The 25,174-nt window shown below is 40.1% G+C and overlaps 1 protein-coding gene across 3 annotated transcripts in view; it reads left to right on the plus strand.

The window, feature by feature from the left end:
• Positions 1-25,174, plus strand: part of SORCS1 (sortilin related VPS10 domain containing receptor 1) — a 315,355-nt gene that overhangs the window by 170,430 nt on the left and 119,751 nt on the right. For all 3 annotated transcript variants that reach the window (XM_068139413.1, XM_068139410.1, XM_068139411.1), the window contains exon 4: positions 19,916-20,074. In XM_068139413.1, coding sequence (XP_067995514.1) covers positions 19,916-20,074 — 159 coding nt within the window. The remainder of the gene's footprint in view (positions 1-19,915; positions 20,075-25,174) is intronic.

A 25,174-nucleotide genomic window follows, 5' to 3' on the forward strand; every position in this document is an offset into this window, starting at 1 on the left:
AATGTATGCACTTTGATTTTATTCACAGCCAAAACAGTCCTTCATCAGGATTGATGCATCATCTACAGGAAGATACTTTTTGGTATTTTTTTTTTCTTAAATAATAGTCATGTTTGGGCTTAATAACACATTTATGAGGTGCTATTGTTAGCATTGGTTGCCAGGAACCACTAGCACTCAACTTCTTTTCCTTTGCCTGCTTCTTCCTAATTGCCAGTCCTTGGTTGGTCTCTACTTCTGGTTCTGTCTCCATAACAAATTATTGTCAAGCATGTTGGGCTGTCTGTTTCTAGCTTGTAAACTACTACATAGTAACTGCCCATATGCTCACTCAGATAGTGTGATAAATTTGGTGATGCTTACTCCTTTGTGAATGTGAGAAGACATGTGTATGTGTGATCAATTAATGCACATAAATCAAGAATGGTTATCATGCCTTGTGGGAATTGACTTATATAGACATAGTTTTCACTTATTTTCCAGCCTTCTTAGTGCATACAATTTTTTCACTTACCCACACATGTGGAATGAAATTTAAGTAGTGTTTCTCTGCTTGTTACACCATCTATATTTATCATGAAAGGCTTTTCACTGTGCAGAATTCTGGTACCTTTGCCATGGTTGAGTCTAAGTCTGTTCTGAAATTTCACTTTAAAATGTAGTTCTTTTTTTCTGGCCTCTGAGTTACCTCAACCCTTTCAATAGTAAAGTTGTTAGATCCTATTCTCTCAGTTTTTTGACTTTTTCTCATGTTTGTGTGATCTCCCTGCAATGTATCTGCAGCGTGTCTGTAGCATATTCTTTCCATCAGTGGTTTATCACATCTTGTTTTATTTACTTATGGAATATACTGCCATCTGATATTGTATGTCTTGGGGCACTTTTGTGGCTTGTGCACAAAAGATCTGAAGAGATTGGTTGCACTGTATCATGCTGTTGCCTCCTATGGCAGAGGGGATCCTATTCCCAGTGTCCAGAATGGCCTCTCAGTTGGGTTTATTTTGGCTTGTTGAGTTGAACATAGTTTCATAGTTTCATTCAGGGTTGGAAGGGACCACAAGGATCATCTAGTTCCAACCCCCCTGCCATGGGCAGGGACACCCCACACTAGATCAGGCTGGACAGAGCCTCATCCAGCCTGCTCTTAAACACCTCCAGGGACGGGGCCTCGACCACCTCCCTGGACAACCCATTCCAGGGTTTCACCACTCTCATGGTGAAGAACCTCCTCTCCTCCTCACAGCCAGCCTGAATCTCCCCAGCAAAACATGGCCAGCAAAAGCTTACCAACAGGCTACTTGATATGTTGAAGTACAAATGCAGAACTATTGCTAGGAGCATCCAATCATCTAACCTCAATTCCATCACAATAACAGATCTGGACATTAATACATGTCTGTATCTGGAGTATATCCTCCAGCATGCTGTGCAAGAAAATACTGGTAATATGTGATACTGCCTGAGGCTGCCTGAACAGTAAGAAAGAGTGGCTTTGCTCTCCCCTGGTATCCATTAAGCATTAAAGAAATAACAAATGATTAGCAGGCAAATCAAGATTTCTACATCATAATAATTGTAAGCATCTAAGCATTGTGATCCTCACAATCTTTATTCTAGGGCTGGCACAGGACAGAGATGTGAAGAAATACATACTGGATATTAAGCAGCAGGTGGAATCATAAGAAATGGGCAACACTGGAATTTGCTGTGGCTGATGATATAATCATTCCTAACTTATTTTCTCTATCACCAGAAGCAGCCTCATTACAGTCTGAATTGTGTCATTAGAAATACTATTGATCAAATTCTCATTAGCAGTCATTGGCACTCAGCAGCCATTGTTGCATGAGTTATCTGTGCTGCTGAAACTGATACTGATTGTTAGCTTCTGATAACAAAATTGCATCTTTCTTGGAAGCCAGCTAGTGGATTGAATTAAATTTGTTCCATGCTCTCCAAAGTTAGGAGTGGGCTATTAGGTGGTTTAGATGGTTAAAGCATTACAGGCTAAGTTTCCTTTGCCGTCTTATGAGTAATAGCACTGCTTGAAGTCATTAGTGCCTCACCCTGTCAAACATTGATTGGAGTTTGGTGAAGAGACACCCAAATACCTGACAAGAAGTCTGATAAGGAACAATTCATGCTTTGACAAGAGTAGAGGCAAAAGGTGATTTTAGAGTTTGACTCCAGAATGACATCGACTCACTACAGCCAAAATACCACAAATTTTAGTGTCCTCTTCAAGCAGTCACTTTTGACACTGCTCCTAAGCATGACTCCTCTCTTTCTTTGCTACTGCAAGATTATTTCTGTACAATTTTGCCAGTCAGTCCAATAATGAGTGGGATTATGATGTAGCAAGATGAACTACACAGATAGGAATTCACTTAAAAGCATGCATCATATTTTATTCCTTTTTATAAAGAGCCTGAAGCAAGAGTAGTTTTTTATGCCCCTCCTTGTATGCTGTATTTTCAGTGGAAAGATAAGTCCTGTTATAAAAACAGTCATATGAAAATCCAGCAATGTTTTGCCCTGGTTTCATTCTAGTATCTGTTATAGGGGAGCAATTAGCTGTAACATCTATGATGCAAGAAGGGCTTCCTGCAAGCACCACAGCTATATGACTGCTAAAAGCTTTAGTCACACTATTAAAAAGCCGAGGAGGGATATAGATAGAACTTTCCGTCATGATGCCTCTGGAAACACAGACAGGTGACATTCAGTCTTAAAGAAGGCAGTATTTGAAGGTGATAACATTTTACCATGTAACTTGCTGCAATACTTCTGCAAAAATCAGTGCTTTGAAAAAACAAAAAGAGCCTACTTTTGTCCTCATTGATGAAACTATGCATTGGGTGATAAATACAGAAAGGTATAGCCTCAGTTGGTTCAACCTCTAATGATGCCATTAACTTCTAATCATGCTCTATTAGCCTCAGTAGGATTTTGCACCAGCTGAGGTTCTCTTCTGAAAATTCGTTTTCTGTCTGTGTGGGACTAATTGATCATGCCTGCCCTGGTGGTATGTGAAGACAAACCAGGAATGCTGATCCTGTGCTTTGGACATTGAAAACATAGATTAGATTGTGAATTTAAGGTGAAGTAATATCAAAATCCTAGCAGATCAATGCATCATATTAATTTTGTCACTTTTATTTAAAACTTGGAGGAAATGACTTGTTTTAGAAGAGGGCAAATTTAATGGAAAGGAAAGGGAAAGATGAGAGGGTCAAGGAGGATAAGTATCAGCAACTCAGGAACAGAGTAGCAGTAGGATAAAAGTACCTTATTTTCTACATTGTCATCCATCTTGGATGCCATATGATATGTGCAAGGAGGGAAATGAAGCATGTGGCATCATTCCCTCATGAATTTTTTATCCATCATGCTTTTTCAAAACTCAACACAACCCAGAACAGCATTCAGGTACTTGTGTCTGAATAGTCTCAGGAAGTCATCTCGGTGGAAAACAGCTGTACCGAGTCTTTGTCAGCTGAACAGTGGTACCCTTGCTTAATGTGAATTTAATCCTCACATTAAAGTTGCTTAGGTATCACAGGTGGTCTGTGACACTATAGTTCCATTTGAGATCCAGCATTATGGTAGCCATGGGGTACCAGCAAAACTGAAACATTCAACACAGTAGCTACCTGGGTGCATTGTGTGAAAGACTGTGGAAGAGTGTTGCAGAGTGACTGCACAGTAATTCAGTCATTATACCAAAACTGGTAATGAAAGTAAGTATTTTGTGTTATTGCTTTACAGATTGCACTGAATTCCCTTAACAAAAACCAATACAGAAAGTAAAGAGGAATTAATTGTTGTTGGAGGTCGAATTCTTTTCAGGCATAGTCAGTATGGATAATTTGAGTTCATCAACTGCAGAAACAAACCCAAAAAACTTCAAGTTAACAACTTGCAAACAGATGCTAATTCCCAAATTGTTCATGCAATGTGGAACATCATTTGAAGTAATTATGAAATTAATACATTAATACAAAGAATGCTTTGGAGAGGAGCAAATCAGATAAATGTGCCTAAAAAGAGCTAGCTGTAGACATAATTTGTGAAGCTGTGCTTTATTCTTAATCAGAGGGAAAAATTAAAACTATGTTAAGAAGGCACTTTAAAAGAACATTTTAGAAGAGTATTGTAAGAAACCACAATGAAACAAAGCATGGAGCTTGAGCAAAGCCCACATGTGGACACTGCTTTGGAAATTAAAAGGTACAGAAACTGCCATGCCATGTATTTGAGAAAGAGGGACTTGCTTCCAGCTGTATAAGCACATAGCCATATGATAGGTAAAAATGACCTAGTGAGCAGACAGATGGCAGAACAGAACTGTGTCTTGTGTATCTGAAGAGATTTTATGCTGGACAGTGAGAGCTGGAAAATTAACAGACAGGGTTGGAAGACTGCGTTGTCTTTAGTGTTTTCTCCTCTAAGTGCAGGTTTGTCTCCTCCACTGTAGTTAGCAGAGAAAGAACCTACCCTCCATTACCCTTGTTCACAGCCCAAAATCTAAGCTTACCTTTCCCACATTACACCAGCTGCATTGGTAGATTCTGATTTTTCTGTAACAGTCTTTGGAAATGAAGTTTGGTGGCACAGGCTCAACTTGCTCTTTGAAATGGTTGGCCTGCTTTAATCAACCTATTTGTTACAATTACAGGGGATTTAATTTGTCACTCTCATCACTGCTAGAGAACTCACCACAAAGTTATTTCTGGTTTTCCCCCTGACCCTGGTTTTATGACCATTATAGGGTAGGAAAATTATCCTAATCCCCTCAAGCAAGAGATTTCATTCATGCTGAATTCCTATCCCCACAGGATTATTTTTTGTTTCTCTGTATCGTTTTTTTTCTGTAACCCACACTTCAAAATGAAGAAATAGAAGAACTAGGTATACCATGACAAAGTTTATATTGATCAAGCAAATGTGTGCTCAGCTATTATCATCATCTCTTGCATAGATATGAGTTGAATACAGATAATTACTTGAAAGCAATGCTATTTAACTAAGAACCATTAGATTCTATGGATGTCTCCCAAGAGAAAAGAAGTGTAACAGTGCAAGAATAGAATAGAATAGATCAGATCAGGTTGGAAAATACTTCTGAGATCATCAAGTCCAACCTATCACCCAACACCATCTAATTAACTAAACCATGGCACCAAGTGCCTCATCCAGGCTCTTGTCTCCAGTGATGGTGACCCCACCATTTCCCTGGGCAGCCCATTCCAATGGCCAGTCACTCTTTCTGTGAAGAATTTCATTCTAACATCCAGCCTAAACCTCCCGTGGTGCAGCTTGAGACTGTGTCCTCTTGTTCTGGTGCTGGTTGCATGGCTACAGCCTCCCTTCAGGTAGTTGTAGACAGCAATAAGGTCTCCTCTGAGCTTCCTCTTCTCCAGTCTAAACAACCCCAGCTCCCTCAGGCTCTCCTCACAGGGCTTGTGCTCCAAACCTCTCACCAGCTTTATTGTCCTTCTCTGGACACATTCCAGCAACTCAACATCTTTCCTAAACTGAGATGAGAGCAGTGGAAGGAGAAGAACTTTCTACAAAAGACAGGGAGATGAGCAGGTACAGGTAATGTCCTTTGGACCAGCAGGGTACCGCTGCTCACAGTCTGAGGTGCATGTAACTTTGTGACATTCCCTCATCTTTTTTACTCGTTTGAGGTATGTTACAGAACACAGGCAAGTGTAAGACTCTGAAATATTAAACAGCACACTGACACACAGGTGCCAGGGCTGGCCAGAGGCAAGTGAAACAGTTGGCAAGGAAACAAAGTGTTTAGTGAAGTGACCGTCTGTCCAAGCTTGGCATACCTGTGATACAAGAGAGGCCATCAGCTGACCAGCAATGTTGCTATTTAAATTTATTTACTGTTTTAGCATTTTGTTTTTAAATTAATGGCTTATAGTTGTCACCAGTCCCATCTCCTCTCTCACTTTGTTGCAGTGTCCCTGGAAGGAACACTGAGGAAATGGGTTCCAGACTGTAATGGAGTTGCATATGGTAAAGAGTGAAGGCCAGGCATATCTGAAACATGTCTTGGAAAGATCCTGGGGTTGGACTAGATCATCTTTAAAGGTCTCTGTGGTGGGTTGAAATTCCCCCTCAACATTAACTTTACCAGACCAGCCCAGTTGGAAGTTCCTTATCTCTCCGATGGAATGGTTTAGAATTATCTTTATTTTGCTTTTTCACACCCAACAGTGATTTATTTACATTTTACTCTTTTTCTGTTCAAAATCTGTGAAAAATTTTAAAGGCATAGCCTCTTTTGACTCAAACCATTCTGTGACCTCTAGTTACCATTGCATGCACTGGCGTAGTGCTGGTGCTGAAAGAAGTTGCTTTGTGTCAGTAAGCTTGAGGTAAAAGCATGTTGCTTCTTGTGATAGTCTTCTTGTGGTGGTCCTCCCTCCTTCCCATCCCAACTATTCTCATTTGAGGAGGGCTGTTAGAAAGCAGATGATCTTTGATTCTTTCTCTGTTTTAAGGGCTGTAAAATGTACAATTTCCATACCAGTTAATCCATTTATCCTCATTCCATTAGCCAGTCTGGTATTACTGTTACTCTGATTGCACCTCCATTTCCATGCATCTTCCTTCCTACCATAATAGTTGTGTATAGGTGAGTCTTAGTCTTTCTTGTAGTGACATAATCATCCTTAATACAGCATTCTTTATAGAACCTGTATATGTCTTGGGATAGTGACTGACTGAGGCAATGAACCTCCTGAGAACATCTCTACCAAGAACAAAACCTTACTGTAAGGGAAGATGAAAGAGGCATAGCTAGGGGAAATGTTAAAAGAAGGCATCACAGGGAAAATGGGGACATAAAAGATGAATATCATGAGGAACTTTCTTCATAATGATCTTTCTTTACTTTGGAGTAGTCTCTGTTGTAGGGTTGGTAAAAGATTAATGCAAAGATTTGAGGCTTAATAAAAGCAAACAGACCAGAAACTCCTGAAATGATAACTCTCTCAGTCCTGATTCCCTGTAGACAGGGGCTGAAACCTATTGAGTAGGTGTCTGGCCATCAGCTCATCTATCTTCACAATCTGCTAAAAAATGATTCCTGCCTTCTGCTATCTCTGTTTATACACCAATAATGGGATATGCCCTGCTATATATGCAGGGAACATGTCTGTAAACTTTACAACTCAGGGTGTATCAGTCACCCATACTGTTAGGCTGTTGTCTGCCTTTCAAGATTAAGTTCAGAGCACTCAAAGTTCAACTACATTTTAAGGGATATCGCAAGAAATGGGAAAGAAATTGATGTGGGCTGTGAGTTTACCACTAATTTGTCCTACAGGAAAAATCACTCCCTTAGAGTCCCTCTTTTCTCTGTCCCTTTTGTAGCTCTGCATAGGCTACCATACTTTTAGGCTAAGAGTCCCCTCTTGCTTTGACTAGGATTAACGACTTTTAGGGCCTAGTATTTGGGGCTGGAACACACTATTGTTTGTAATGTGCTTACAGTGCAAGTGGCTTCTTTCTTTTTGTGCCACTGATTGATTAGTGGAGTTTGTCTAAGTAATTTTCCCTCTTGATGTGTGCACTTTCCTTCTCTACCACAAAGTCAGTCTGAAGATTAACTAATTAATCTCATGAGATCCTTTAATGAATGGAAAGCCTTACTGAGCAACAGAACAAAGTGCAGGCAATACGTATCAACACAACTCATGCTAGATTTCTGCAAAGCTAGGGTTTCTTTTCTCCTGAGCAAGAAAGAGTGTAAGAATGTCTCAGCTTAAAAAATATATATATTATTTTTCCTGTTCAGCATAATGCAGAACATGTCTTCCTGCAATACCTGATCTAGTGTGAGGTGGCCCTGCCAATGGCAAGGGGTGATGGAACTAGATGATCCTTGAGGCCCCTTCCAACCCTAACAATTCTATGATTAATAATTTTAACTACATTGCACCATCCAAAAAAAAAGAGAAGTGTCCATATTACTGTAGCTCTTCCCAGGTCTTTTGTCTCTGTTTTTAATTCTTCTCAAAATAATCAAATACGATTATTGCTATGAATTAGATTTTATTCCAGAATGAAAATTTCTACTGTGTTTTATTTAAGTTTTAGGGAATGGATTTTTCAAGCTGTTTTCAGTGGTAAAGCTTTTTATGTCAAATGTATGCAAAAGATGAGAAAGTAGTGTGTAATAATAATGAAACAAGTACAGGAAGATTTATTGCCATGTCAGACTACTAAAGTAGACCCAAATGGCTTTGGAATGAAGAGATAAGAATCCAAAATTTAATTTGAGGGAGGTCTGGAAAACCAAAAAGCTTATGATTCTTCCTTCAGAACAGATTGGTCCAGAGTTAACGGTTACACATGTGATTAGGAGCTGATCTTGGTGAATTTGATTTTCAGCACTGCTACAGGATCACAGTGGGTGAAACTTACCTTGGTGCTTTGGGCTCATGTAACACTTCTAGCTTCCAAAGGGCTTGCTAAATTAAGATGGACCTTTAAGTTAGAAGGAGTGAAAAACTGAAGGTGTTCTTGTTTGTTCTAAGACTGACATTATAACTCCAGATGGAAAACAGTTTCAGTTTGAATAGACACAAAGATTTTGTGGAGTCCTGATCCTGGAAAGTATTTAAATATTGACAAGTTCCTGAGACTCTATTTGTACCCTTTAAGCTGGCTCACTGCGAAGCAAGTTTGGAGTAAAAGACCTCCAGAGTTCTTTACCTATCTAAATTAAATAACTTAAATTATAAATCACTCTATAATTCCAGATGAAGCAAAAGTGAGTCTGAAAGGGCCTGCAGAAACCTACTAGGCAGTATTAATGAAAGGTTTTCTTTATTGTTCTTTTACGATTACATTTCTATTTTCACATAAAAGATGAAAGTATTTGTTTCCTTTTTAACAGTCCTCGGGAAGACCCTGGGTGCATTAAATCAAGTAAGGGCAAGCTGTACAATATTTGTTTTCCTTTCGTTCTCGAGTAATGGAAATAGAAGCTGCACTTTACAAAGCTCAGATTTAAAAGGTGATGCTAATCTTTAGTTACTCCTTTCTCCCCATCTTGTGTTTCTGGGTTTGGTGTTTGTTTTTTTTCCCCTCACTTATGTAGAAGTTATTATCTCAAAGCAAAGGCATATATTTTAATTTACCGTGCCTGCTGGGGTTGCATCTTATTCTTGGGGACATGAAGGCTGATGTTTCTTTCTGTTCGTAACCCAGTCCACAAGCAGTGACTCAGCACCACACAAAATTCCTAAAGGTGTGGCAACTTATTCAAGTTTAATGGAAACAAAAAGTAGTTGCATCTTTTCAGGTCTAGTCCAAGGTGAGGCACTTCAGAGAATGGGGCTTCCACCAAAGCACACCCACAGAGAGAAAAGGCTGTAAGTAGCAACTTGTCCACTTGATGAATGTCCCCGTGCTGTTGAGCTGAGCATAATGAACTGGACTGTGCATGGGTGCACTGCCCTCTTTTGGATTTTGATAGCAATAGGATCAATCCCATCCCACTCTGTGCTTCAGATGTTTTTTGAACTGAAGGTCAGATTAAGGAGCAGTTGTTACTATACACTGTTCTGTTTTAGAAGAAATCTTCTCCAATGCACCTCTGGACTTGATATCTCCATTCATATCAAGTCAAATTAGTGGAGAGAACAACTGAATCATATCTGCAGACATGTCTGAGCCTCAGGTTTGCTTTTCATGTGTCTACATTGTATTGATGCAACCCTGTACCTGAAATTTTAGTGGTAAGAAAACACAGATTATGTGGAGAAACCACGTTAAACTGGGATTAGTCAAAGAAGAGAAAGGTGCACAACAGCAGTAGCAATTGTTCATTAATACAGCTAATACATTAATACTGATTTGAGTTTGCTCTATTCAAGATACAGAACATATTCACTGGTGTTCAGACAAGAGTCACATCTATTGTTGTATACTGTGTTTGAAAAAGAAACATTGAAATGCCAGCTATTAAGATTTATTATCAGTGAAAGTCATAACAATAGCTGTAATTTTGAAAGTGCTCCTAAACATGAAAATTTTTTGTTTAACTTGAATGTTTAGCTATCAAGAGAATTAAAGCTTTTTCATTTATTAGAAAATATTAATTATTCCAGTCAGTATGTGAAGGGGAAACAATGAGCTGCCACCTCCTTTTATTCACCTGGAACAATCAGAAAGAAGTTTTTTAAATGTCTCAGTTATTAGTAATATTTTTTTTTTCAAATTATTAAAACAAGTCCATTAAAAAGCATGGTATGACTGCAGAGACTGCGCTAAAGCCAAACTGATCTAAACACGAACCAGAAATGATTGAACAGTTCAAAATATAAGTGTATAAGCACAAGCCCCACGAGGAGAGACTGAGGGAACTGGGATTGTTTAGCCTAGTGAAGAGGAGGCTCAGGGGAGACCTTATTGCTGTCTACAACTAACTGAAGGGAGGTTGTAGCTAGGAGGGGGTTGGTCTCTTCTCCCAGGCAACCAGCATCAGAACAAGAGGACACAGTCTCAAGCTATGCCAGGGGAAGTTTAGGCTTGAGATGAGGAGAAAGTTCTTCACTTGGAGATTCATTAGCCATGTGCTGCCCAGGGAGGTGGTGGAGTCATCATCCCTGGAGGTGTTCAAGAGGGGATTGGACTTGGCACTTGGTGCCATGGTCTAATAGTCATGAGGTCTTGGGTGGCAGGTTGGACTTGATGATCTCTGAAGTTTCTTCCAACCTTGGTGATTCTATGATAACTTTCTTATGTTCCATTATGGAATGAAGACATCATACTCAGTCCAGGTAACCAGGCAATGGTCATGCTCAGTGCATTGAATCATACAATCGATAAGGTTGGAAAATACCTCAAAGATCATCAAGTCCAACCTGTCACCCAAGACCTCAGCACTACTAAAACATAGCACCAAGTGTCACATCCAAAACCCTCTTGAACGCCTCCAGGGACGGTGACTCTACCACTTCCCTGGGCAGCCCATTCCAATGGCTAACAATTCTCTCTGTGAAGAACTTTCTCCTCACCTCGAGCCTAAACTTCCCTTGGCGCAGTTTGAGTAACGAAACATCTCTAGTTTCTAGGAGAAAAAAAAAAAAAGTTAAAAAAGCTAGAGACAGCTGGTGGTGTTTTACATTGGCTGCAGAGGAATATTCTCTAACAGCAGATTAAATGTCTTGTTTATTTGCTTTTTCCTGTTAGCATATGTGTGTAGTGGAGTTCAGTGGCTTTTCAGTGCTCTTTGCTTTGCCACTTATAAGCATATGCTGTGAAATGAGTAAAACCTCTTATACTTACAGTATTCTCAAATGTCTAAATGAGACACTTTGTGCAGAAGAGCTACTGACATCTGGTTATAATTTTCACATGTAGGTGCATGCTATTTTATGGCTATGTGTAAAACAAGGAGGCAGGAATATTCCTAAGGTTTTTGTTGTGTGGATTTTTTTTTTTTCCACAAAAAAAACCTTCCCCTCTTCCTTTTGAGATTGTTATTCTGAGGAGCAAAAGGGTGATCAGAAGATTTTTGGAAACAACTATTTATATCCCTGTCTGAAGCTTACATAAGGGGGAGTTAATCAGAATTTCTTTTATTGTTGTAAGATGTTGTTGATACATATATGCACTTTTTCTGTCTGATAAAGCAGCACCAGATGATTTCCACAGGTCATAAAAAATAGAACTTTCATAGGCTGTATTCTTTTGTGGTCACTTTTGGCTTATAATGAACTTCTTCACTAATATAAAAAAGGTAAATGGATTCTTTTTTTTTTCTAGCAACCAGCCAGCTTTTTATTTCAAATCACATTTATCAAGATGTCAAATTCAGTTCTCAACAATTCCTCTGTTAGGAACACTGTAAAATCCCAGCTTTCAAAAATATTGGCAGGTGATAATTTTTCTTCCTTAAAAGATAGTCCTCTGCCATCTAGTATTCTGCTGACAAGAGATTGTCTTATCGCTCAATGAGCACTTAATCTTTCATGTGTGCAAACAAGATGAATTCACCATCTGAACCTCTCACCAAATCATTTCTCTTACCTTAAAAGAGCCAAGATTTGTAGAAAATGATAGTATCTTACCAGTTATGGATGTCCTGTGGGTTCTTGAGGTAAATAATGCTAGAATTTCCACTGTCTGTATTTGGACTTGGTCCAGTGCTGAATCTCATTGTCTAGTAACCATAAATACAGTTTTATTTGGGGGAGTATTTGAGTACATTATCACCCATAGCAGCAAATTGAAGACTGATGTAATGCTGGGGTTGTGTGTCTTTGTATGAATAAGAAGGCTTTATTCTTAAGTCATTGAGTTATACTGGCAAAATAACTTTCCTGCAGACCTTTTCCTTGTGTTAAAATGATCATTTCTACTTGTTTCTGATACCATTCCAAACCAGGTCATCACTCACAGGCTTTTTTTTCCCTTCAGTGTTGAAAGTGTAATTCTGTCACTGAAGTCTTCTCTTCCCCTACAAAATTACTGCACTTTCTGACTTAACAAGAACTTCTGGCAGTAAAACACTTCACAGTGTTTGAATTATTGACGTATTATTTTAATGGTGTCTTAATGAAATTGTTCAGCAACTAACCTTGTCTTTTAGTTGGTGCGAGAGACAGCTTCAAAACTGTCAGCTCTAGCTCATTTCATGTTTTCATTTATGTGCTAATACTGTTAGCCAAATTATTGAAAGCAGAGACCTGGGCCAAATCTTGGAAGCATTAGTCATGAACACAGTTCTACTGCATTTGGTGTTAGCCCATGAGTAAAGCTCGTTAAACTTTCTAAAGGCTTCAGTCTCCTTTCTCTATTAATATCCAAATAAATGCCCAACTTATTTCATTTTGGTGATTTTATCCCTAATTTATTTGCTCTTGCAAGCGCTTACTGCTTCCAGGAACTCAATTCTCTAAAAGGAATTGGTCTCATTTGCTTTATAGTAATGTTGCATTTATTTCAGAATGTCACAGTAAAAGCAGTTCCTTTCTTCGTTTAGTTTCATTTTATTTCTTATTATAGGTCTTGTAAAAGTTTAAGCAATAAACTAATTTGATTAATAAAAGGTAGTACATTCTGCTTTGAAATGTACGTGTGAATTGCTGATTCTGGAAAATCAGATTCTCTCTTTACACAACCTTTGCACCTTGTAAATGACAGAATCGTAAGTGGCAATCCAAATTCAGGAGTGATATGTAAAGTGGCAGAAGTTACACTTCATTATGCTGGGACTCCATAGCACTGATGCTCTTGCAGTCAGTTACCACATCAAAAAAACAACCTGAAAACCCTCTGAAAGCATGTAACTGCTGAGCTGAGAACCTCAGAAAAAAAATGCAACTGCTTGAAGAAGTGGGAATGCTCTGCTTTTCTGAAGAGTGGGATGGTTCTGTTCTTCCTTGCTGATTTCCTCCTTCGTTGTGCTAACTCAGTTTGCATTTCATCCCAGTTTGTGGTCATGGGATATTACTCAGGTTTGTTGATACACGTCAGAAGTGAATGACAGAATGCCTCAGAAATATATTAGGGGATTTTTTTGCATGCTGTTCTACTTCACTGATACTATGCTTTTTTCCTACAAAATTTTAGACAAAAGTTGGTATAAGTGGAGGTATAGAATAGAATAGAATAGAATAGACCAGGTTGGAAGAGACCTTCAAGATCATTGCATCCAACCTATCATCCAACACCACCTAATCAACTAAACCATGCAACCACGCACCCTGTCAAGTCTCCTCCTGAACACCTCCAGTGATGGTGACTCCACCACCTCCCCGGGTTGTTTATATAAGTAGCTAAAGTAAAAGACTGAGAACTGCTCTGGATTTCTTTTGACAAAACCCCTGAAGTTTGGGGCATTTCTCTGAGGGTCATGATTCCATCTGCAGAAGCAAAATCAGAAGCCTCTTGTGAAGCATTCCTGAGTTTGTGAGGACAGCAAACACACACATAATTGTCAAGGGCAATCTGCCATTTGCAGAGTTAGCACCAAAAAAAGGGGTGACAACAGCGTGGACTGCTTAAGATCTATAAATTATGGGGTTTGTTCATTTGTCACTTATTGGAAAAGCAAATTAAGTTTCTCCCTTTTCAGGGTGTAGATGATTAATGGATACCTTGCATTTTGTTGCAGAAGTCTATGTCGACTTCATTGATTTTTTTTTTTATTTTATTTTTTTTACAGAGAAAAAAACCCAATCTGTCTGAAGCACCAGTGTGTGCTTGCTGTGCCTGGTGTGAGTAAGCAAATTCTGATCATTGCTGAGCACTGATCTAAACAAAGAGCAATTACTTTTGCTGAGGAGAAGCAGAGTCTTGGCTTTCCTCACTCTTCACTTTTGTTTAAAATAAGGGAACAATAAATGAGACCAGAATGACTCTAAGGTTGGTCTCCCCTTAGCAACTTCTACTGGAAGTGAGAGGCAGATACGTATGCTTCTTTTTAGACTTGTGTTAAGAGCTTTATTTTGTAGTGGTATAATCAGAAGGAGCTTTAAAACTGTCAAGATAAAAATGATGGCTGCAGTTTTGTGGTAGTTTTAGGCTATTCCTTTAATATTTTTCACAGATCTTGAACAGAAAAGTAGTAAAAATGTAAATAAATCACTGTTGGGGGTGTAAAAAGGAAAATAAAGATTTCAACCCACCACAAGCTCTTCACATAAGAAGTTGCTAGCCCACCCGAGCTGTTGGTATTAATCATTTATGATTTTCAGTCACTGTCCAGTGACGTGTGTAAGAACAACCATGCTAAATCACACTGAATCTTAACCCATCTCATTCTCTGCCCAGAGGGAAGGCTGTGATAGTTTAGGCTGGGTGATTTCTGCTGCTACCACACAAGCGCCAGGGGAAGTTTAGGCTTGAGGTAGGGAGAAAGTTCTTCACTGAGAGAGTCGTTGGCCATTGGAATGGGCTGCCCAGGGAGGTGGTGGAGTCACCATCCCTGGAGGTGTTCAAGAGGGGATTGGACATGGCACTTGGTGCCATGGTTTAGTCATGAGGTCTGTGGTGACAGGTTGGACTTGATGATCTTTGATGTCTCTTCCAACCTTGTTGATTCTATGATTCTGGTGTCCCAGGTGTCCAGCCCCGTGGGTGGACACAGGAAATAGCATATTTCATTCCCATAATGTCCTGCTCCTTATAAATCCATCTTGCACTCCTTATAAATCCATCTTGCAAGGTCTCACTCTTTCTCTTTCTTCCCTCACTGCCCCCATGGGAGATGTTCCTATCTGGTAATGGAGGGGGAGTTATCTCAAGGCCTCTTAAGCCTGGCTAGGCCTAATGCCAGGAGGAGAAAGCCAGCTGAGATTAACCTAACAGTGGAGGTGGGGAAGAAAGAGTGCTGGGGGTTTTGGGTGTACCCACAGGCAGGGAGAAGGGGAGTGCTGGGAGGTATTCTGGGTGTGCTATAAGGGACTCTGTATGCTTGGGGATCTCTTTTGTCATTGTGCTCATGGTTTTCTGTAAAGCACTCACTACTTTACCATTTTAAACTTTCCATCACTTCTGCAATCCATTTGTCTGAGTCTCGGGGTTTTTTTCTGCCCTGGTGGGAGGCAAGGGAGGATCTGCCTTCAAACTGGATCAAAGGGTCAGGTCAGAATAGTGTACTCTTAGATTACTGTGGTATGAGCCAGAGCATAGTGTGTAAGGATTTGCTGTACAGATTTCCCCCTAAAAAATTGGGGGGTTCATTTCAGAAGCATGCTTCTGATCTAATCAGAAAGCTTCCTGCAGTTACACACAGGACATTTTGACAAATTTTTCATACAGGTATCAATTTTTGCTACTTACCCAATAAATGCTACCTTTGGGGCTTGCCACTCTGATTGTTTACATGTAAATATGCTGTAATTAAATTTATTTTTCTTATCTTGTAAGAAACATGGTGCTCTGACTGTGAAGCGAGTAGTGACTGCTCAGTCATCTCTAGCTTGCTTTGTTTTGTGGCATCTGTGCAAAGTGATTGGCAGGATGGTGTACAAGAGCGGAGCAGGCGATGCCATCCCTGCAATGAAAGTTGGTCTCATGGTGAACAGTCTAACCAGTGGCTAGAGAATCATCTGTCAAACCTCTCCTCTGCCTTTGACTCTTTATATACCCTCTGCCTTTGACTCTTTATATACCCTTGCATAAATCTGCAGCAGTTCTACATAGCTCTGCCACATCTAAAAGTCTGTTGGTACATGTAGCAAAACTAACGTGCCCTGAAACACTTTGTATGTACAAAATAGATGCAACAGCTAAGGCTTCTGGAGACTGTAGATACCCGAAAACACAGTGGTGATAGCCCAGGGTGGTAGTTATTAGATTAAATCCAAAGTCAGCAGTGCTGGCAAAGTCTGTTTAGGCTCTTAACTTGTATTGATCGAATGAAGAATTAGGTACTTCAGTGCTTCAACAGTTCGTCTCTCAGTTCCCTCTCTAGGAAATGGAGATAAGAGCACTTTTGCACTTCAGAGGAGTGGCTTGACAGAAAATGTGCTATGGCAGTGATGTGCTTGGATGTGACAGTGATGAGGTCAGATGAGTTCCTTCTGCAGGTAGAAGAAGGAAATACGTGAGACTAGAGTGGATCTTGATTAACAACTTACCTTAGAGGCACAATCCAAAGTCAATGACAAGACTGTTATTAACTTCAAGGAGCTCAGATCGAGCCCATTGATTTGTGCTTATTTCTGCTCTAGTTGCTGTAGTCCAAATTAATGCTGTGCTGTGATATTTTCAAATACCAACATAAACAAAATCTGCTCAAGAAGGAAGTCATAAAAATGGGAAAGTCATAATGATTGAATCATAGTAGTCAATTGATAAATGCTAACCATGGAACGTTGTCCCGCAAATTATGCTGGTAAAGAAAAATAATTGGCTGATAGGTATCACAAATAATGTTTGCCTTCAGAAGCTGGATAGGCTACTTAGTGATAGTAGATGATCTATATATTGATACTTTGATTATCAGTACTTTCTGTGTAGCCTCTATCATACAGTCTTCATTTAAGAAGTCACATCAATGATATGTTTGTATTTGATAGTGTGAAATGAAAATAAGCATGTTTAAGTCTAATAATACATGCTTTTATCACAAGATTTCAAAAGTAAATCACAGTTACAAAAGGAGACTATGCTACAGAGGAAACAATTTCTTATTTTGCATCAAGGATATAATGTGGCAATGTAACTCGTTTGTGATCAGTCAAGATCATAGAATCATTTTGTACAAAAAAACCTCTAAGGTCATTGAGTTCGACTGTCAACCTGATACCACCATGGCCATTAAACCATGTCCCAAAGTACCATGTCTACAGGTTTTTTAACAATTCACCATCTCCCTGGGCAGCCTATTCCATTGCCTGACTGCTCTTTCAATAAAGAAATTTTTCCCAGTGTCCAATCTAAACCTCCCCTGCTGCAATTTGGAGGTCATTTCCTATCATTGTATCACTTGATACTTGGGAGACCAACTCCCGTCTCACTATAACCTTATTTCAGGTAGCTGTAGAGAGCAATGAGGACTCCCCTCAGCCTTCTCTTCTCCAGACTAAACAATCCCAGTTCCCTCAGCCACTTCTCATAAGACCTGTTCTCCAGACCCTTCACCAGCTTTGTTGCCCTTCTCTGGACATACTCCAGCAACTCAATATCCTTCTTGTGGTGAAAGACCCAAACCTGAACACAGTATTCAAGGTGCAGCCTCACCAGTGTTGAGTATGGGGCTATGATCACTTCCCTACTCCTGACGGCCACATTATTCTTGATACAGCCCAGGATACTGTTGCCCTTTTTGGCCTTTTTGGCCACCTGGACACACTGCTGGCTCATGTTCAGACAGCTGTTAACCAGTACCCCCAGGTCTTTTTCTACCAGGGAGCTTTCTAGGCACTTTCCTCCAAACCTGTAGCATTGCATGGAGTTGTTGTGACCGAAGTGCTGGTCCCAGCACTTGGCCTTGTTGAATCTCATACAATTGATGTCAGCCCATCTATCCAGCCTGTCTGAATCCCTTTACAAGGGTTTGGAGTTACCTGCAAACTTAATGAGGATGCAGCAAATCCCCTCACCCATATAATTCATAAAGATATTAAACAAGACTAGCCCCAAACCTGAGTCCTGGGGAACACCATTTGTGCCTGGCTGACAACTGGATTTAACTCCATTCACCACCATGCTTTGGACCTGGCAACTCAGCCATTTTTTTTACCAGTGAAGTACCCACTCGTCCAAGCCATGAGCAGCCAGTTTCCCTAGGAGGATGCTGTGGTCAAATATTATACTGAAGTCCGGGCAAATAACATCCACAGCCAAATACAACCCAAATGCAAATAGAACTTTAATACTTACAGATATTAAAGTTCAGGGATTTTGAAGTATCCCAAACATCCAAGTCATAGGCCAAGTCGCTGTCATATCAAGGAGTTGTGCAGAGATAGATAAAAGCCTTTGACAGTTACCCAATAATGGAAAACATTTTCTGTATAGATTATATGTGTATTTACACTTTCACATGCAAATAATTCTTTAGCATTTGGCATCTATCAAGACTTATAGCACCCTGTAATTCATTGGGGGGGAGTTAAGTTTTATCTAACTCTGTGAGCTGAAATAAAAGAGAAATAAAAAGAAAGAAGGAAGGAAATAGAGCATGTTATTTTTGTAGTGCCCAAACCCAGATAGGAATTTGCTTTGAGAAATGCCAGATGTGGATCCTTTCATTTCAGTCTTGTCTAAGAGCAAATCAGTGCTCAAACAACAAAAGAAGCTACTGATTCAAGACTCCAATACCTTCCTAGGCAAATATTCTTCAGAATTGTTTGTTGTTCATGGCACCTCATTCTTACTCCCAAGGGATACTACTTTGTTGCTTTCTGGTACACTGGAATGATCTCTTTCTACTGCTCAGACCTATATATTCTCTCATCCCAAGATACATGAGAGAAGTATCTCATTATTCTCTCTAATTCATCAGCAGTGCAGACCAATTAATACCACAGTTAACAGAGAGAAGTAGGTACTTCAACTCTAAGCTGTATAGCTTCTCTCACTTCTCTGTCACCTTTGGACAGAGATAGAAAACAACTTTACTATGCAGAGATTATTTCTGATACACTACCAAATCTGTAATTCACAGCACTTGTAGAAGCTGGAGATGGAAATAACCCAGCACGTTATCAAATGTGTTCTCCTGCCAAAGCAAGATTGCTTGTTGCAGGCAGCCAGGTTATAACATTTCAGGCAATGAAACTGTCGTCTCTGAAGATTCTGCCAGAGTCTAACAAACCTCACTATTAGAGATAATTTTCTGTCTCTCTCCTCTCTCTTGGTCTCTCTCTCTCTTTTTTCTTTTTTCTAAGTTAACACCTGACTTTTTATCTGCCACTCCAATAGATCATTCATGAAGACCTAGCGGCCTACTGTGGCTGTCAGTAACTTAGAAAGTTTGCCTTCTGGTGTTAAAAATTTATGGGTTTGGGGTTTTGCTTGTGTTTGTTGTTGGTTGGGGTTTTTTTTCTGTTTCTTTGTTTGTTTATTTTTGACAACCTAAGTATAGCTTTATTTAGATCTGGTTTAACTAGTGACGAAGTAATTCTACCTATTCGACCATGTGTTTTGTGTTTATATATATGGAAGCTGCATTGCCATAGAGGTTTGTCTCCAACAGACTACCTCTTCTCAAAACCCTTCCTCTGAGGTTGGGTTGTGAAAATACACATAGCTGAAATACATGGTTTTATGTATTAAAAGATTGGCTGTGCTTAATTTTGACATTACATTGAAATATTTTGTAACAGACATATTTGATGAGCTTTCATGAAGTTCCTGGCTGCTTACTTACTTTTCCATTTGACTCATCTTCACCACTGTATTTTCATCTTTCCCTTTTGTATAGATTATGCTACTGACTGATCCAGAAGTTGAGAGCAGCTTGTTAATCAGTTCTGATGAAGGGGCCACCTATCAGAAGTACCGTCTGAACTTCTACATCCACAGTCTACTCTTTCATCCCAAGAAGGAAGATTGGATCTTAGCATACAGCCAGGATCAGAAGGTAAGAATCATTGGCAGCATTTTGCTTTGCTTAGGAAGAATCTAGAGTTTCTCCATCTCTGTATAATTAAATGCAGAGCATTTGGGACAGTCTTTGGAGTAATACAGGACAGTCTTTGGAAATACTAAACTAGTATTTCCAAACAAGAAACATTGAGTAAGCCTCAATATAAAGGGCAAAGTAAAGGACGTGGGTACCTGCTTTGTTCTTGTGCTCTGTGACTGGCAGTCTGCATTTATTCATCAGTCCTTCTGGCAGTATTATATTGCCATCCATTGGCATAGAAGACAGATAGGATCCTTCACAATAGGGACAACAACCTCCAGTAAGTCTTTTTGTCCACTTATTTAATAATTCTCTTGCTTCAGTCTAGCACCATCTCCAAGGACAGTAAAGGACATTCCTTGTTCCAATCTGGTTGGCGTATTTTCAAGTAGTCTTTGATTTTCTAAGAGAAAAGTAGCAATGCATCAATTTCCTTTTGAAATCCAGTTCCTTCAGTATGGGTAATCCATCAGCTGAATAAATATGCTGTGAGAATTGTGTTGATTTTTACTGTCCAACTTCAGACAGCAGAATGGAATTTGATTGTTGTTATGGTTTGAACCCAGCTGGCACCCAAGCCAGCTCACTTCCTCATCTTCCACTCCTTTTCAGGGGAGAGAATTTGAGAGATAGAGGTAATAAGAGTAGTAGGATGAGATAAAAGCAATTTAATAATTGAAATAATAATAATAGTAGTAATGGTAGGGTATATGAACAGGTGATGCACAATGCCCTTGCCCACTGCCCACTGCCCAATCCTCAGTCTGTTCCTATATAACAATCCTCAAGGAGAGAGAACTCCAAGCCACAATCCTGGAAGACCTCCAGCTTCCCAGCCCCCCTCATCTATATACTGAGTGTGACATTGTAGAGCATGGATGTTATAATAGCCATTTTGGGTCCATTGCTCTGACCATGCTCTTTCCCTGCTTCCTGTGCATCTGCACACTGTAAAGACATGGGAAGCTGAAAAGTCCTTAATTTCCTAGCAATGACTAAAACCATCAGTATATTATCAACATTCTTCTCATATCAATTCCTATAATGAATCCAAAACACTGCACTGTTCTAGCCACTAAGAAAAGATCTATGCCAGCTGAAAGCTAGGCAATTGTAAGAGACCTCATGGTGAGAACTCTTTGAAAATCAGGCACATCGATAGTCACATGTCAGTTGTCTTCCAGTGAAGGACCTTACAGACCCCAATTTGGTCAGTTTCCCAAAAAGCAAACTGGGAGGAAACTTTATTGCTGTGCATAAGTATATCCATGGGAGAAAACAAAACACATGAGTAAGCATTTTGATCCAGTAAAAAAAAAATCTTCTAAAAATAAATTGATGGCTAGGATTCAATGGCAGATGATCTCAACCATGAATTAATCAACCATTGGAGCAAACAGCTCTGAGAAATGGCAGATTTCACCTCCCGACATTTTGATGTTTTCAAAGAAAACTGCAAAATTATCAAAATGAGTTCCCAGCAGGGTTAAAAGAGTGATGTCTTGGTATCTAATTATACAGTCCAGTCTTTAAGCATAAAGTAACTAAATTACTTTATGCAAAGTAATTTATTGGCCTCTATTTGGTTTTAATTTGATGAATCTATGAGAATCTGAATCTAATCAATAATCAAAATATTGGCTGAATTGTTCAGGTCGTACATTAATGTAAATATCAACATAAAAGTTTGAATTCTGTGATGTTTCAGATGTTTTCCGTTTGTGTTTTTGAATTAATTTTACAAATGTTAAAGGTGAAATTTTCCTTTAGCTTAAACTAACTTTCTTGTTACTAATACTGTAAGCTTGAGAAAATAGAGGTGTAAGGTAGTTAAATAAGTAGGTAAGGTCAGAAAATTATTTGATTGGAATTTTTGGAATACAAGTTAATTTCTCTGATTTTAAGTCCAAACCACTATCTGTCCAGGACTGTAGCTTGTTATCGTTCTCAACAATGACAAATGCATCTTGCCTACCTAATTCTTTCTCTAGAGTCTATTGCATGCAATATTTGTCACTCACCACTCTCACAACATTTATAGCTTGTACTGTAGATATAATCTATTCAGATTCAATTATTTCAGATTGTTCAGTATGTAATCAGACAAGGTCAAAATGTTCCCTTTCCCTTGTGGCTGTTAAATTCTCTGGCCTGATAGGAAACTGAACCAAAGTGTCTCTGCTGTCTTTTTAGGACCCATCGAAATGAAAGTTACTGGGTATTAGTAACAGGAAATTTATTACATGCAGATCAATAAAACTTTCAGTGGTAAATTCACAAATAAAAGTAGGATATAGTAGAAAACTAATGCCAGCTGTTGTGAAATTCAGCCTGCTCAGGAAATAATCCAGAATTAGAGTCCATAATCTAAATTAGATGACCATGTCAATGTCAATGGCTCCATGTCCCAGTGGAGGCCAGTGACAAGCGGAGTCCCTCAGGGATCAGTCCTGGGACCTGTCTTATTCAACATCTTTGTCAGTGACATGGATGGTGGCATTGAGTGCACCCTCAGCAAGTTTGCTGATGACACCAAGCTGTGTGGTGCAGCAGACACGCTGGAGGGAAGGGAGGCCATCCAGAGGGACCTTGACAGGCTGGAGAGGTGGGCACAAGCCAACCTCATGAAGTTCAATAAGAGCAAGTGCAGGGTCCTGCATCTGGGTCGAGGCAATCCCAGGCACAAATCCAGGCTGGGCAGTGACTGGCTGGAAAGCAGCCCTGAGGAGAGAGACTTGGGGGTGCTGGTGGACAAAAAGCTCAACATGAGCTCTCAATGTGCACTTGCAGCCCGCAAAGCCAATCAGATCCTGGGCTGCATCAGGAGAAGTGTGGCCAGCAGGTCGAGGGAGGTGATCCTCCCCCTCTACTCAGCCCTGGTGAGACCCCACCTGGAGTACTGTGTCCAGTTCTGGAGCCCCTATTACAAGAGGGATGTGGAGGTGCTGGAACGTGTCCAGAGAAGGGCCACAAGGATGATCAGAGGGCTGTAGCACCTCTCCTATGAGGACAGACTGAAGGAGTTGGGGCTGTTCAGTCTGCAGAAGAGAAGGCTCCGAGGTGACCTAATTGTGGCCTTCCAGTATCTGAAGGGGGCCTACAGGAAGGCTGGGGAAGGACTTCTCAGGATCTCAGGTAGTGACAGGACTAGGGGGAATGGAATGAAGCTGGAGGTGGGGAGATTCAGGCTAGATGTGAGGAGGAGGTTCTTCACCATGAGAGTGGTGAAGCCCTGGAATGGGTTGTCCAGGGAGGTGGTCGAGGCCCCGTCCCTGGGGGTGTTTAAGAGCAGGCTGGATGAGGCTCTGTCCAGCCTGGTCTAGTGTGGGGTGTCCCTGCCCATGGCAGGGGGTTTGGAACTGGATGATCCTTGTGGTCCCTTCCAACCCTGAATGAAACTATGAAACTATGAAACTATGTAAGGGTCATCTAATTTGTGTGAGATGGCTACTGTCAAGTATATTGTCCCTATTACATAGTAAAATCCTACTTTTCTTCTATGGAGTTCTAAATAACAACCCACATATAAAAACAAGGGGTCCTTTTGTGCATTAGCCTGAATTCATATGGGGATGGTGTTAAGAGTTGTGTGTATGGGGTGGTTTAGGTAAGGGGGGCTGCAAGTTGTATGGTAAAATCTCCTTGTCTTGTGGCATTGATTAGCAAACTGGGTAGCTATTGGTAATTCAGTATTGTAGTTTCTAGAAAGAAAAAAAAATGTAGCACCAGGTCTGCAGATCTGTAACAGTTAACTCTAAGATAGAATCTTGATAGTACTCTCTAAGGGTATGAGTCACAGGCCTATTTCTGCTTTAAAGTCTAATGGATACATTTTCTGACTTCAGCAAGCTTTGGCCAAGAACTGTGGAGGGTAACCAACAGGCAAAGAGCATTAATTAGTTTGGACTAAATTAAATGTAACTCAAACTAAGGGTCAAGTTCAGCCTGTGGCTAGGTGTAGATTGCTGCTGTTGGTTTCATGCATGTATATCTAAAGCAGAATTTTCTCAGAGTAATTAAGAGGTCCTGCAGGTATTTAGATAACTGCAATGGGAACTGTGGGGTAGTTTGGAACAAATTACACTGCCAATTGCTATTTTGCTATCTTGTTCTAAGGCCATATTTAAGGAAGTGGATCACATTACTCTTTGGATTACAGGCACTGTGTGCACACTAAGGCACCTGAGTAAGCAAGGGAAACATATCTGCATGGCAAGGAATTCAAATATTGATATCAGTGACTTCAATGCCACTGACTGAAGAGATTGCAAAGGTTTTTTTAATGGGAGCCATAAGGAGTAAGTTGGATTTTGACCAGGGAGGACTGCTGCAGTCATTTAATTTTGCTGCTGACAGTCAGGAGGGAGGTGAGATTCAACTAGAAAACACATTTACATCCTTCTAGTGAGGCACATCATTAATGCTGTCCATTTACATCTTGTCATTGAAGCAGGTGGGACAAGGAGTGTCAGGTAGTGGATAGAGCAAGAGCTGGAGAGACAGGAATTGCATTGGCTCTGGATTGTTCTGGTTCTCAAAAGTTATCCACCCAATTCAGGACTGATGAAGGCAAAGCCAACAGTTAGTGCATGCTGCTCATTGCTCAGTTGTTGTGAACAGGAAATGGGTCACATAACATCATTCCTCCATCTCTTCACAGCCTACTGAGTCTATGATAAGTAGTACAGATCTCTTTTTGTTTAGCTGAATAGGGATTTACTCAATGGCAGGGAAATCTGTGTTAGCTGAAATAATTTTATGTCCCAGTTTCTTCAGTCTTGGGGGGGGGGGGGGGGGGGTGAATGTGGTTAATTACTGGGGCTCAGCTAATGAGCAATAACTCATTAAGCTTCAGTGGCTTGGTTGCTTTTGTGCACATATCTTTCCCCTGTGTCTGTGCCTTGGGCAGCAGACTTGAATTACCACTGCTGCCAGACCAGTCCCTTATTGTCATGACTTTTTCCTGCCAGTGTTCAGAAAAAAAGAGCAGCAAACCATCTGCCGCCTGCACTAATTGCTTCATGATTGCATTCATTGTCCGGCCTGAAAGTACAG

This window comes from Melanerpes formicivorus, unplaced genomic scaffold (assembly GCF_026170545.1).
Source record: "Melanerpes formicivorus ecotype bairdi unplaced genomic scaffold, bMelFor1.0.p_v2 SCAF_6, whole genome shotgun sequence".
NCBI lineage: Eukaryota > Metazoa > Chordata > Aves > Piciformes > Picidae > Melanerpes > Melanerpes formicivorus.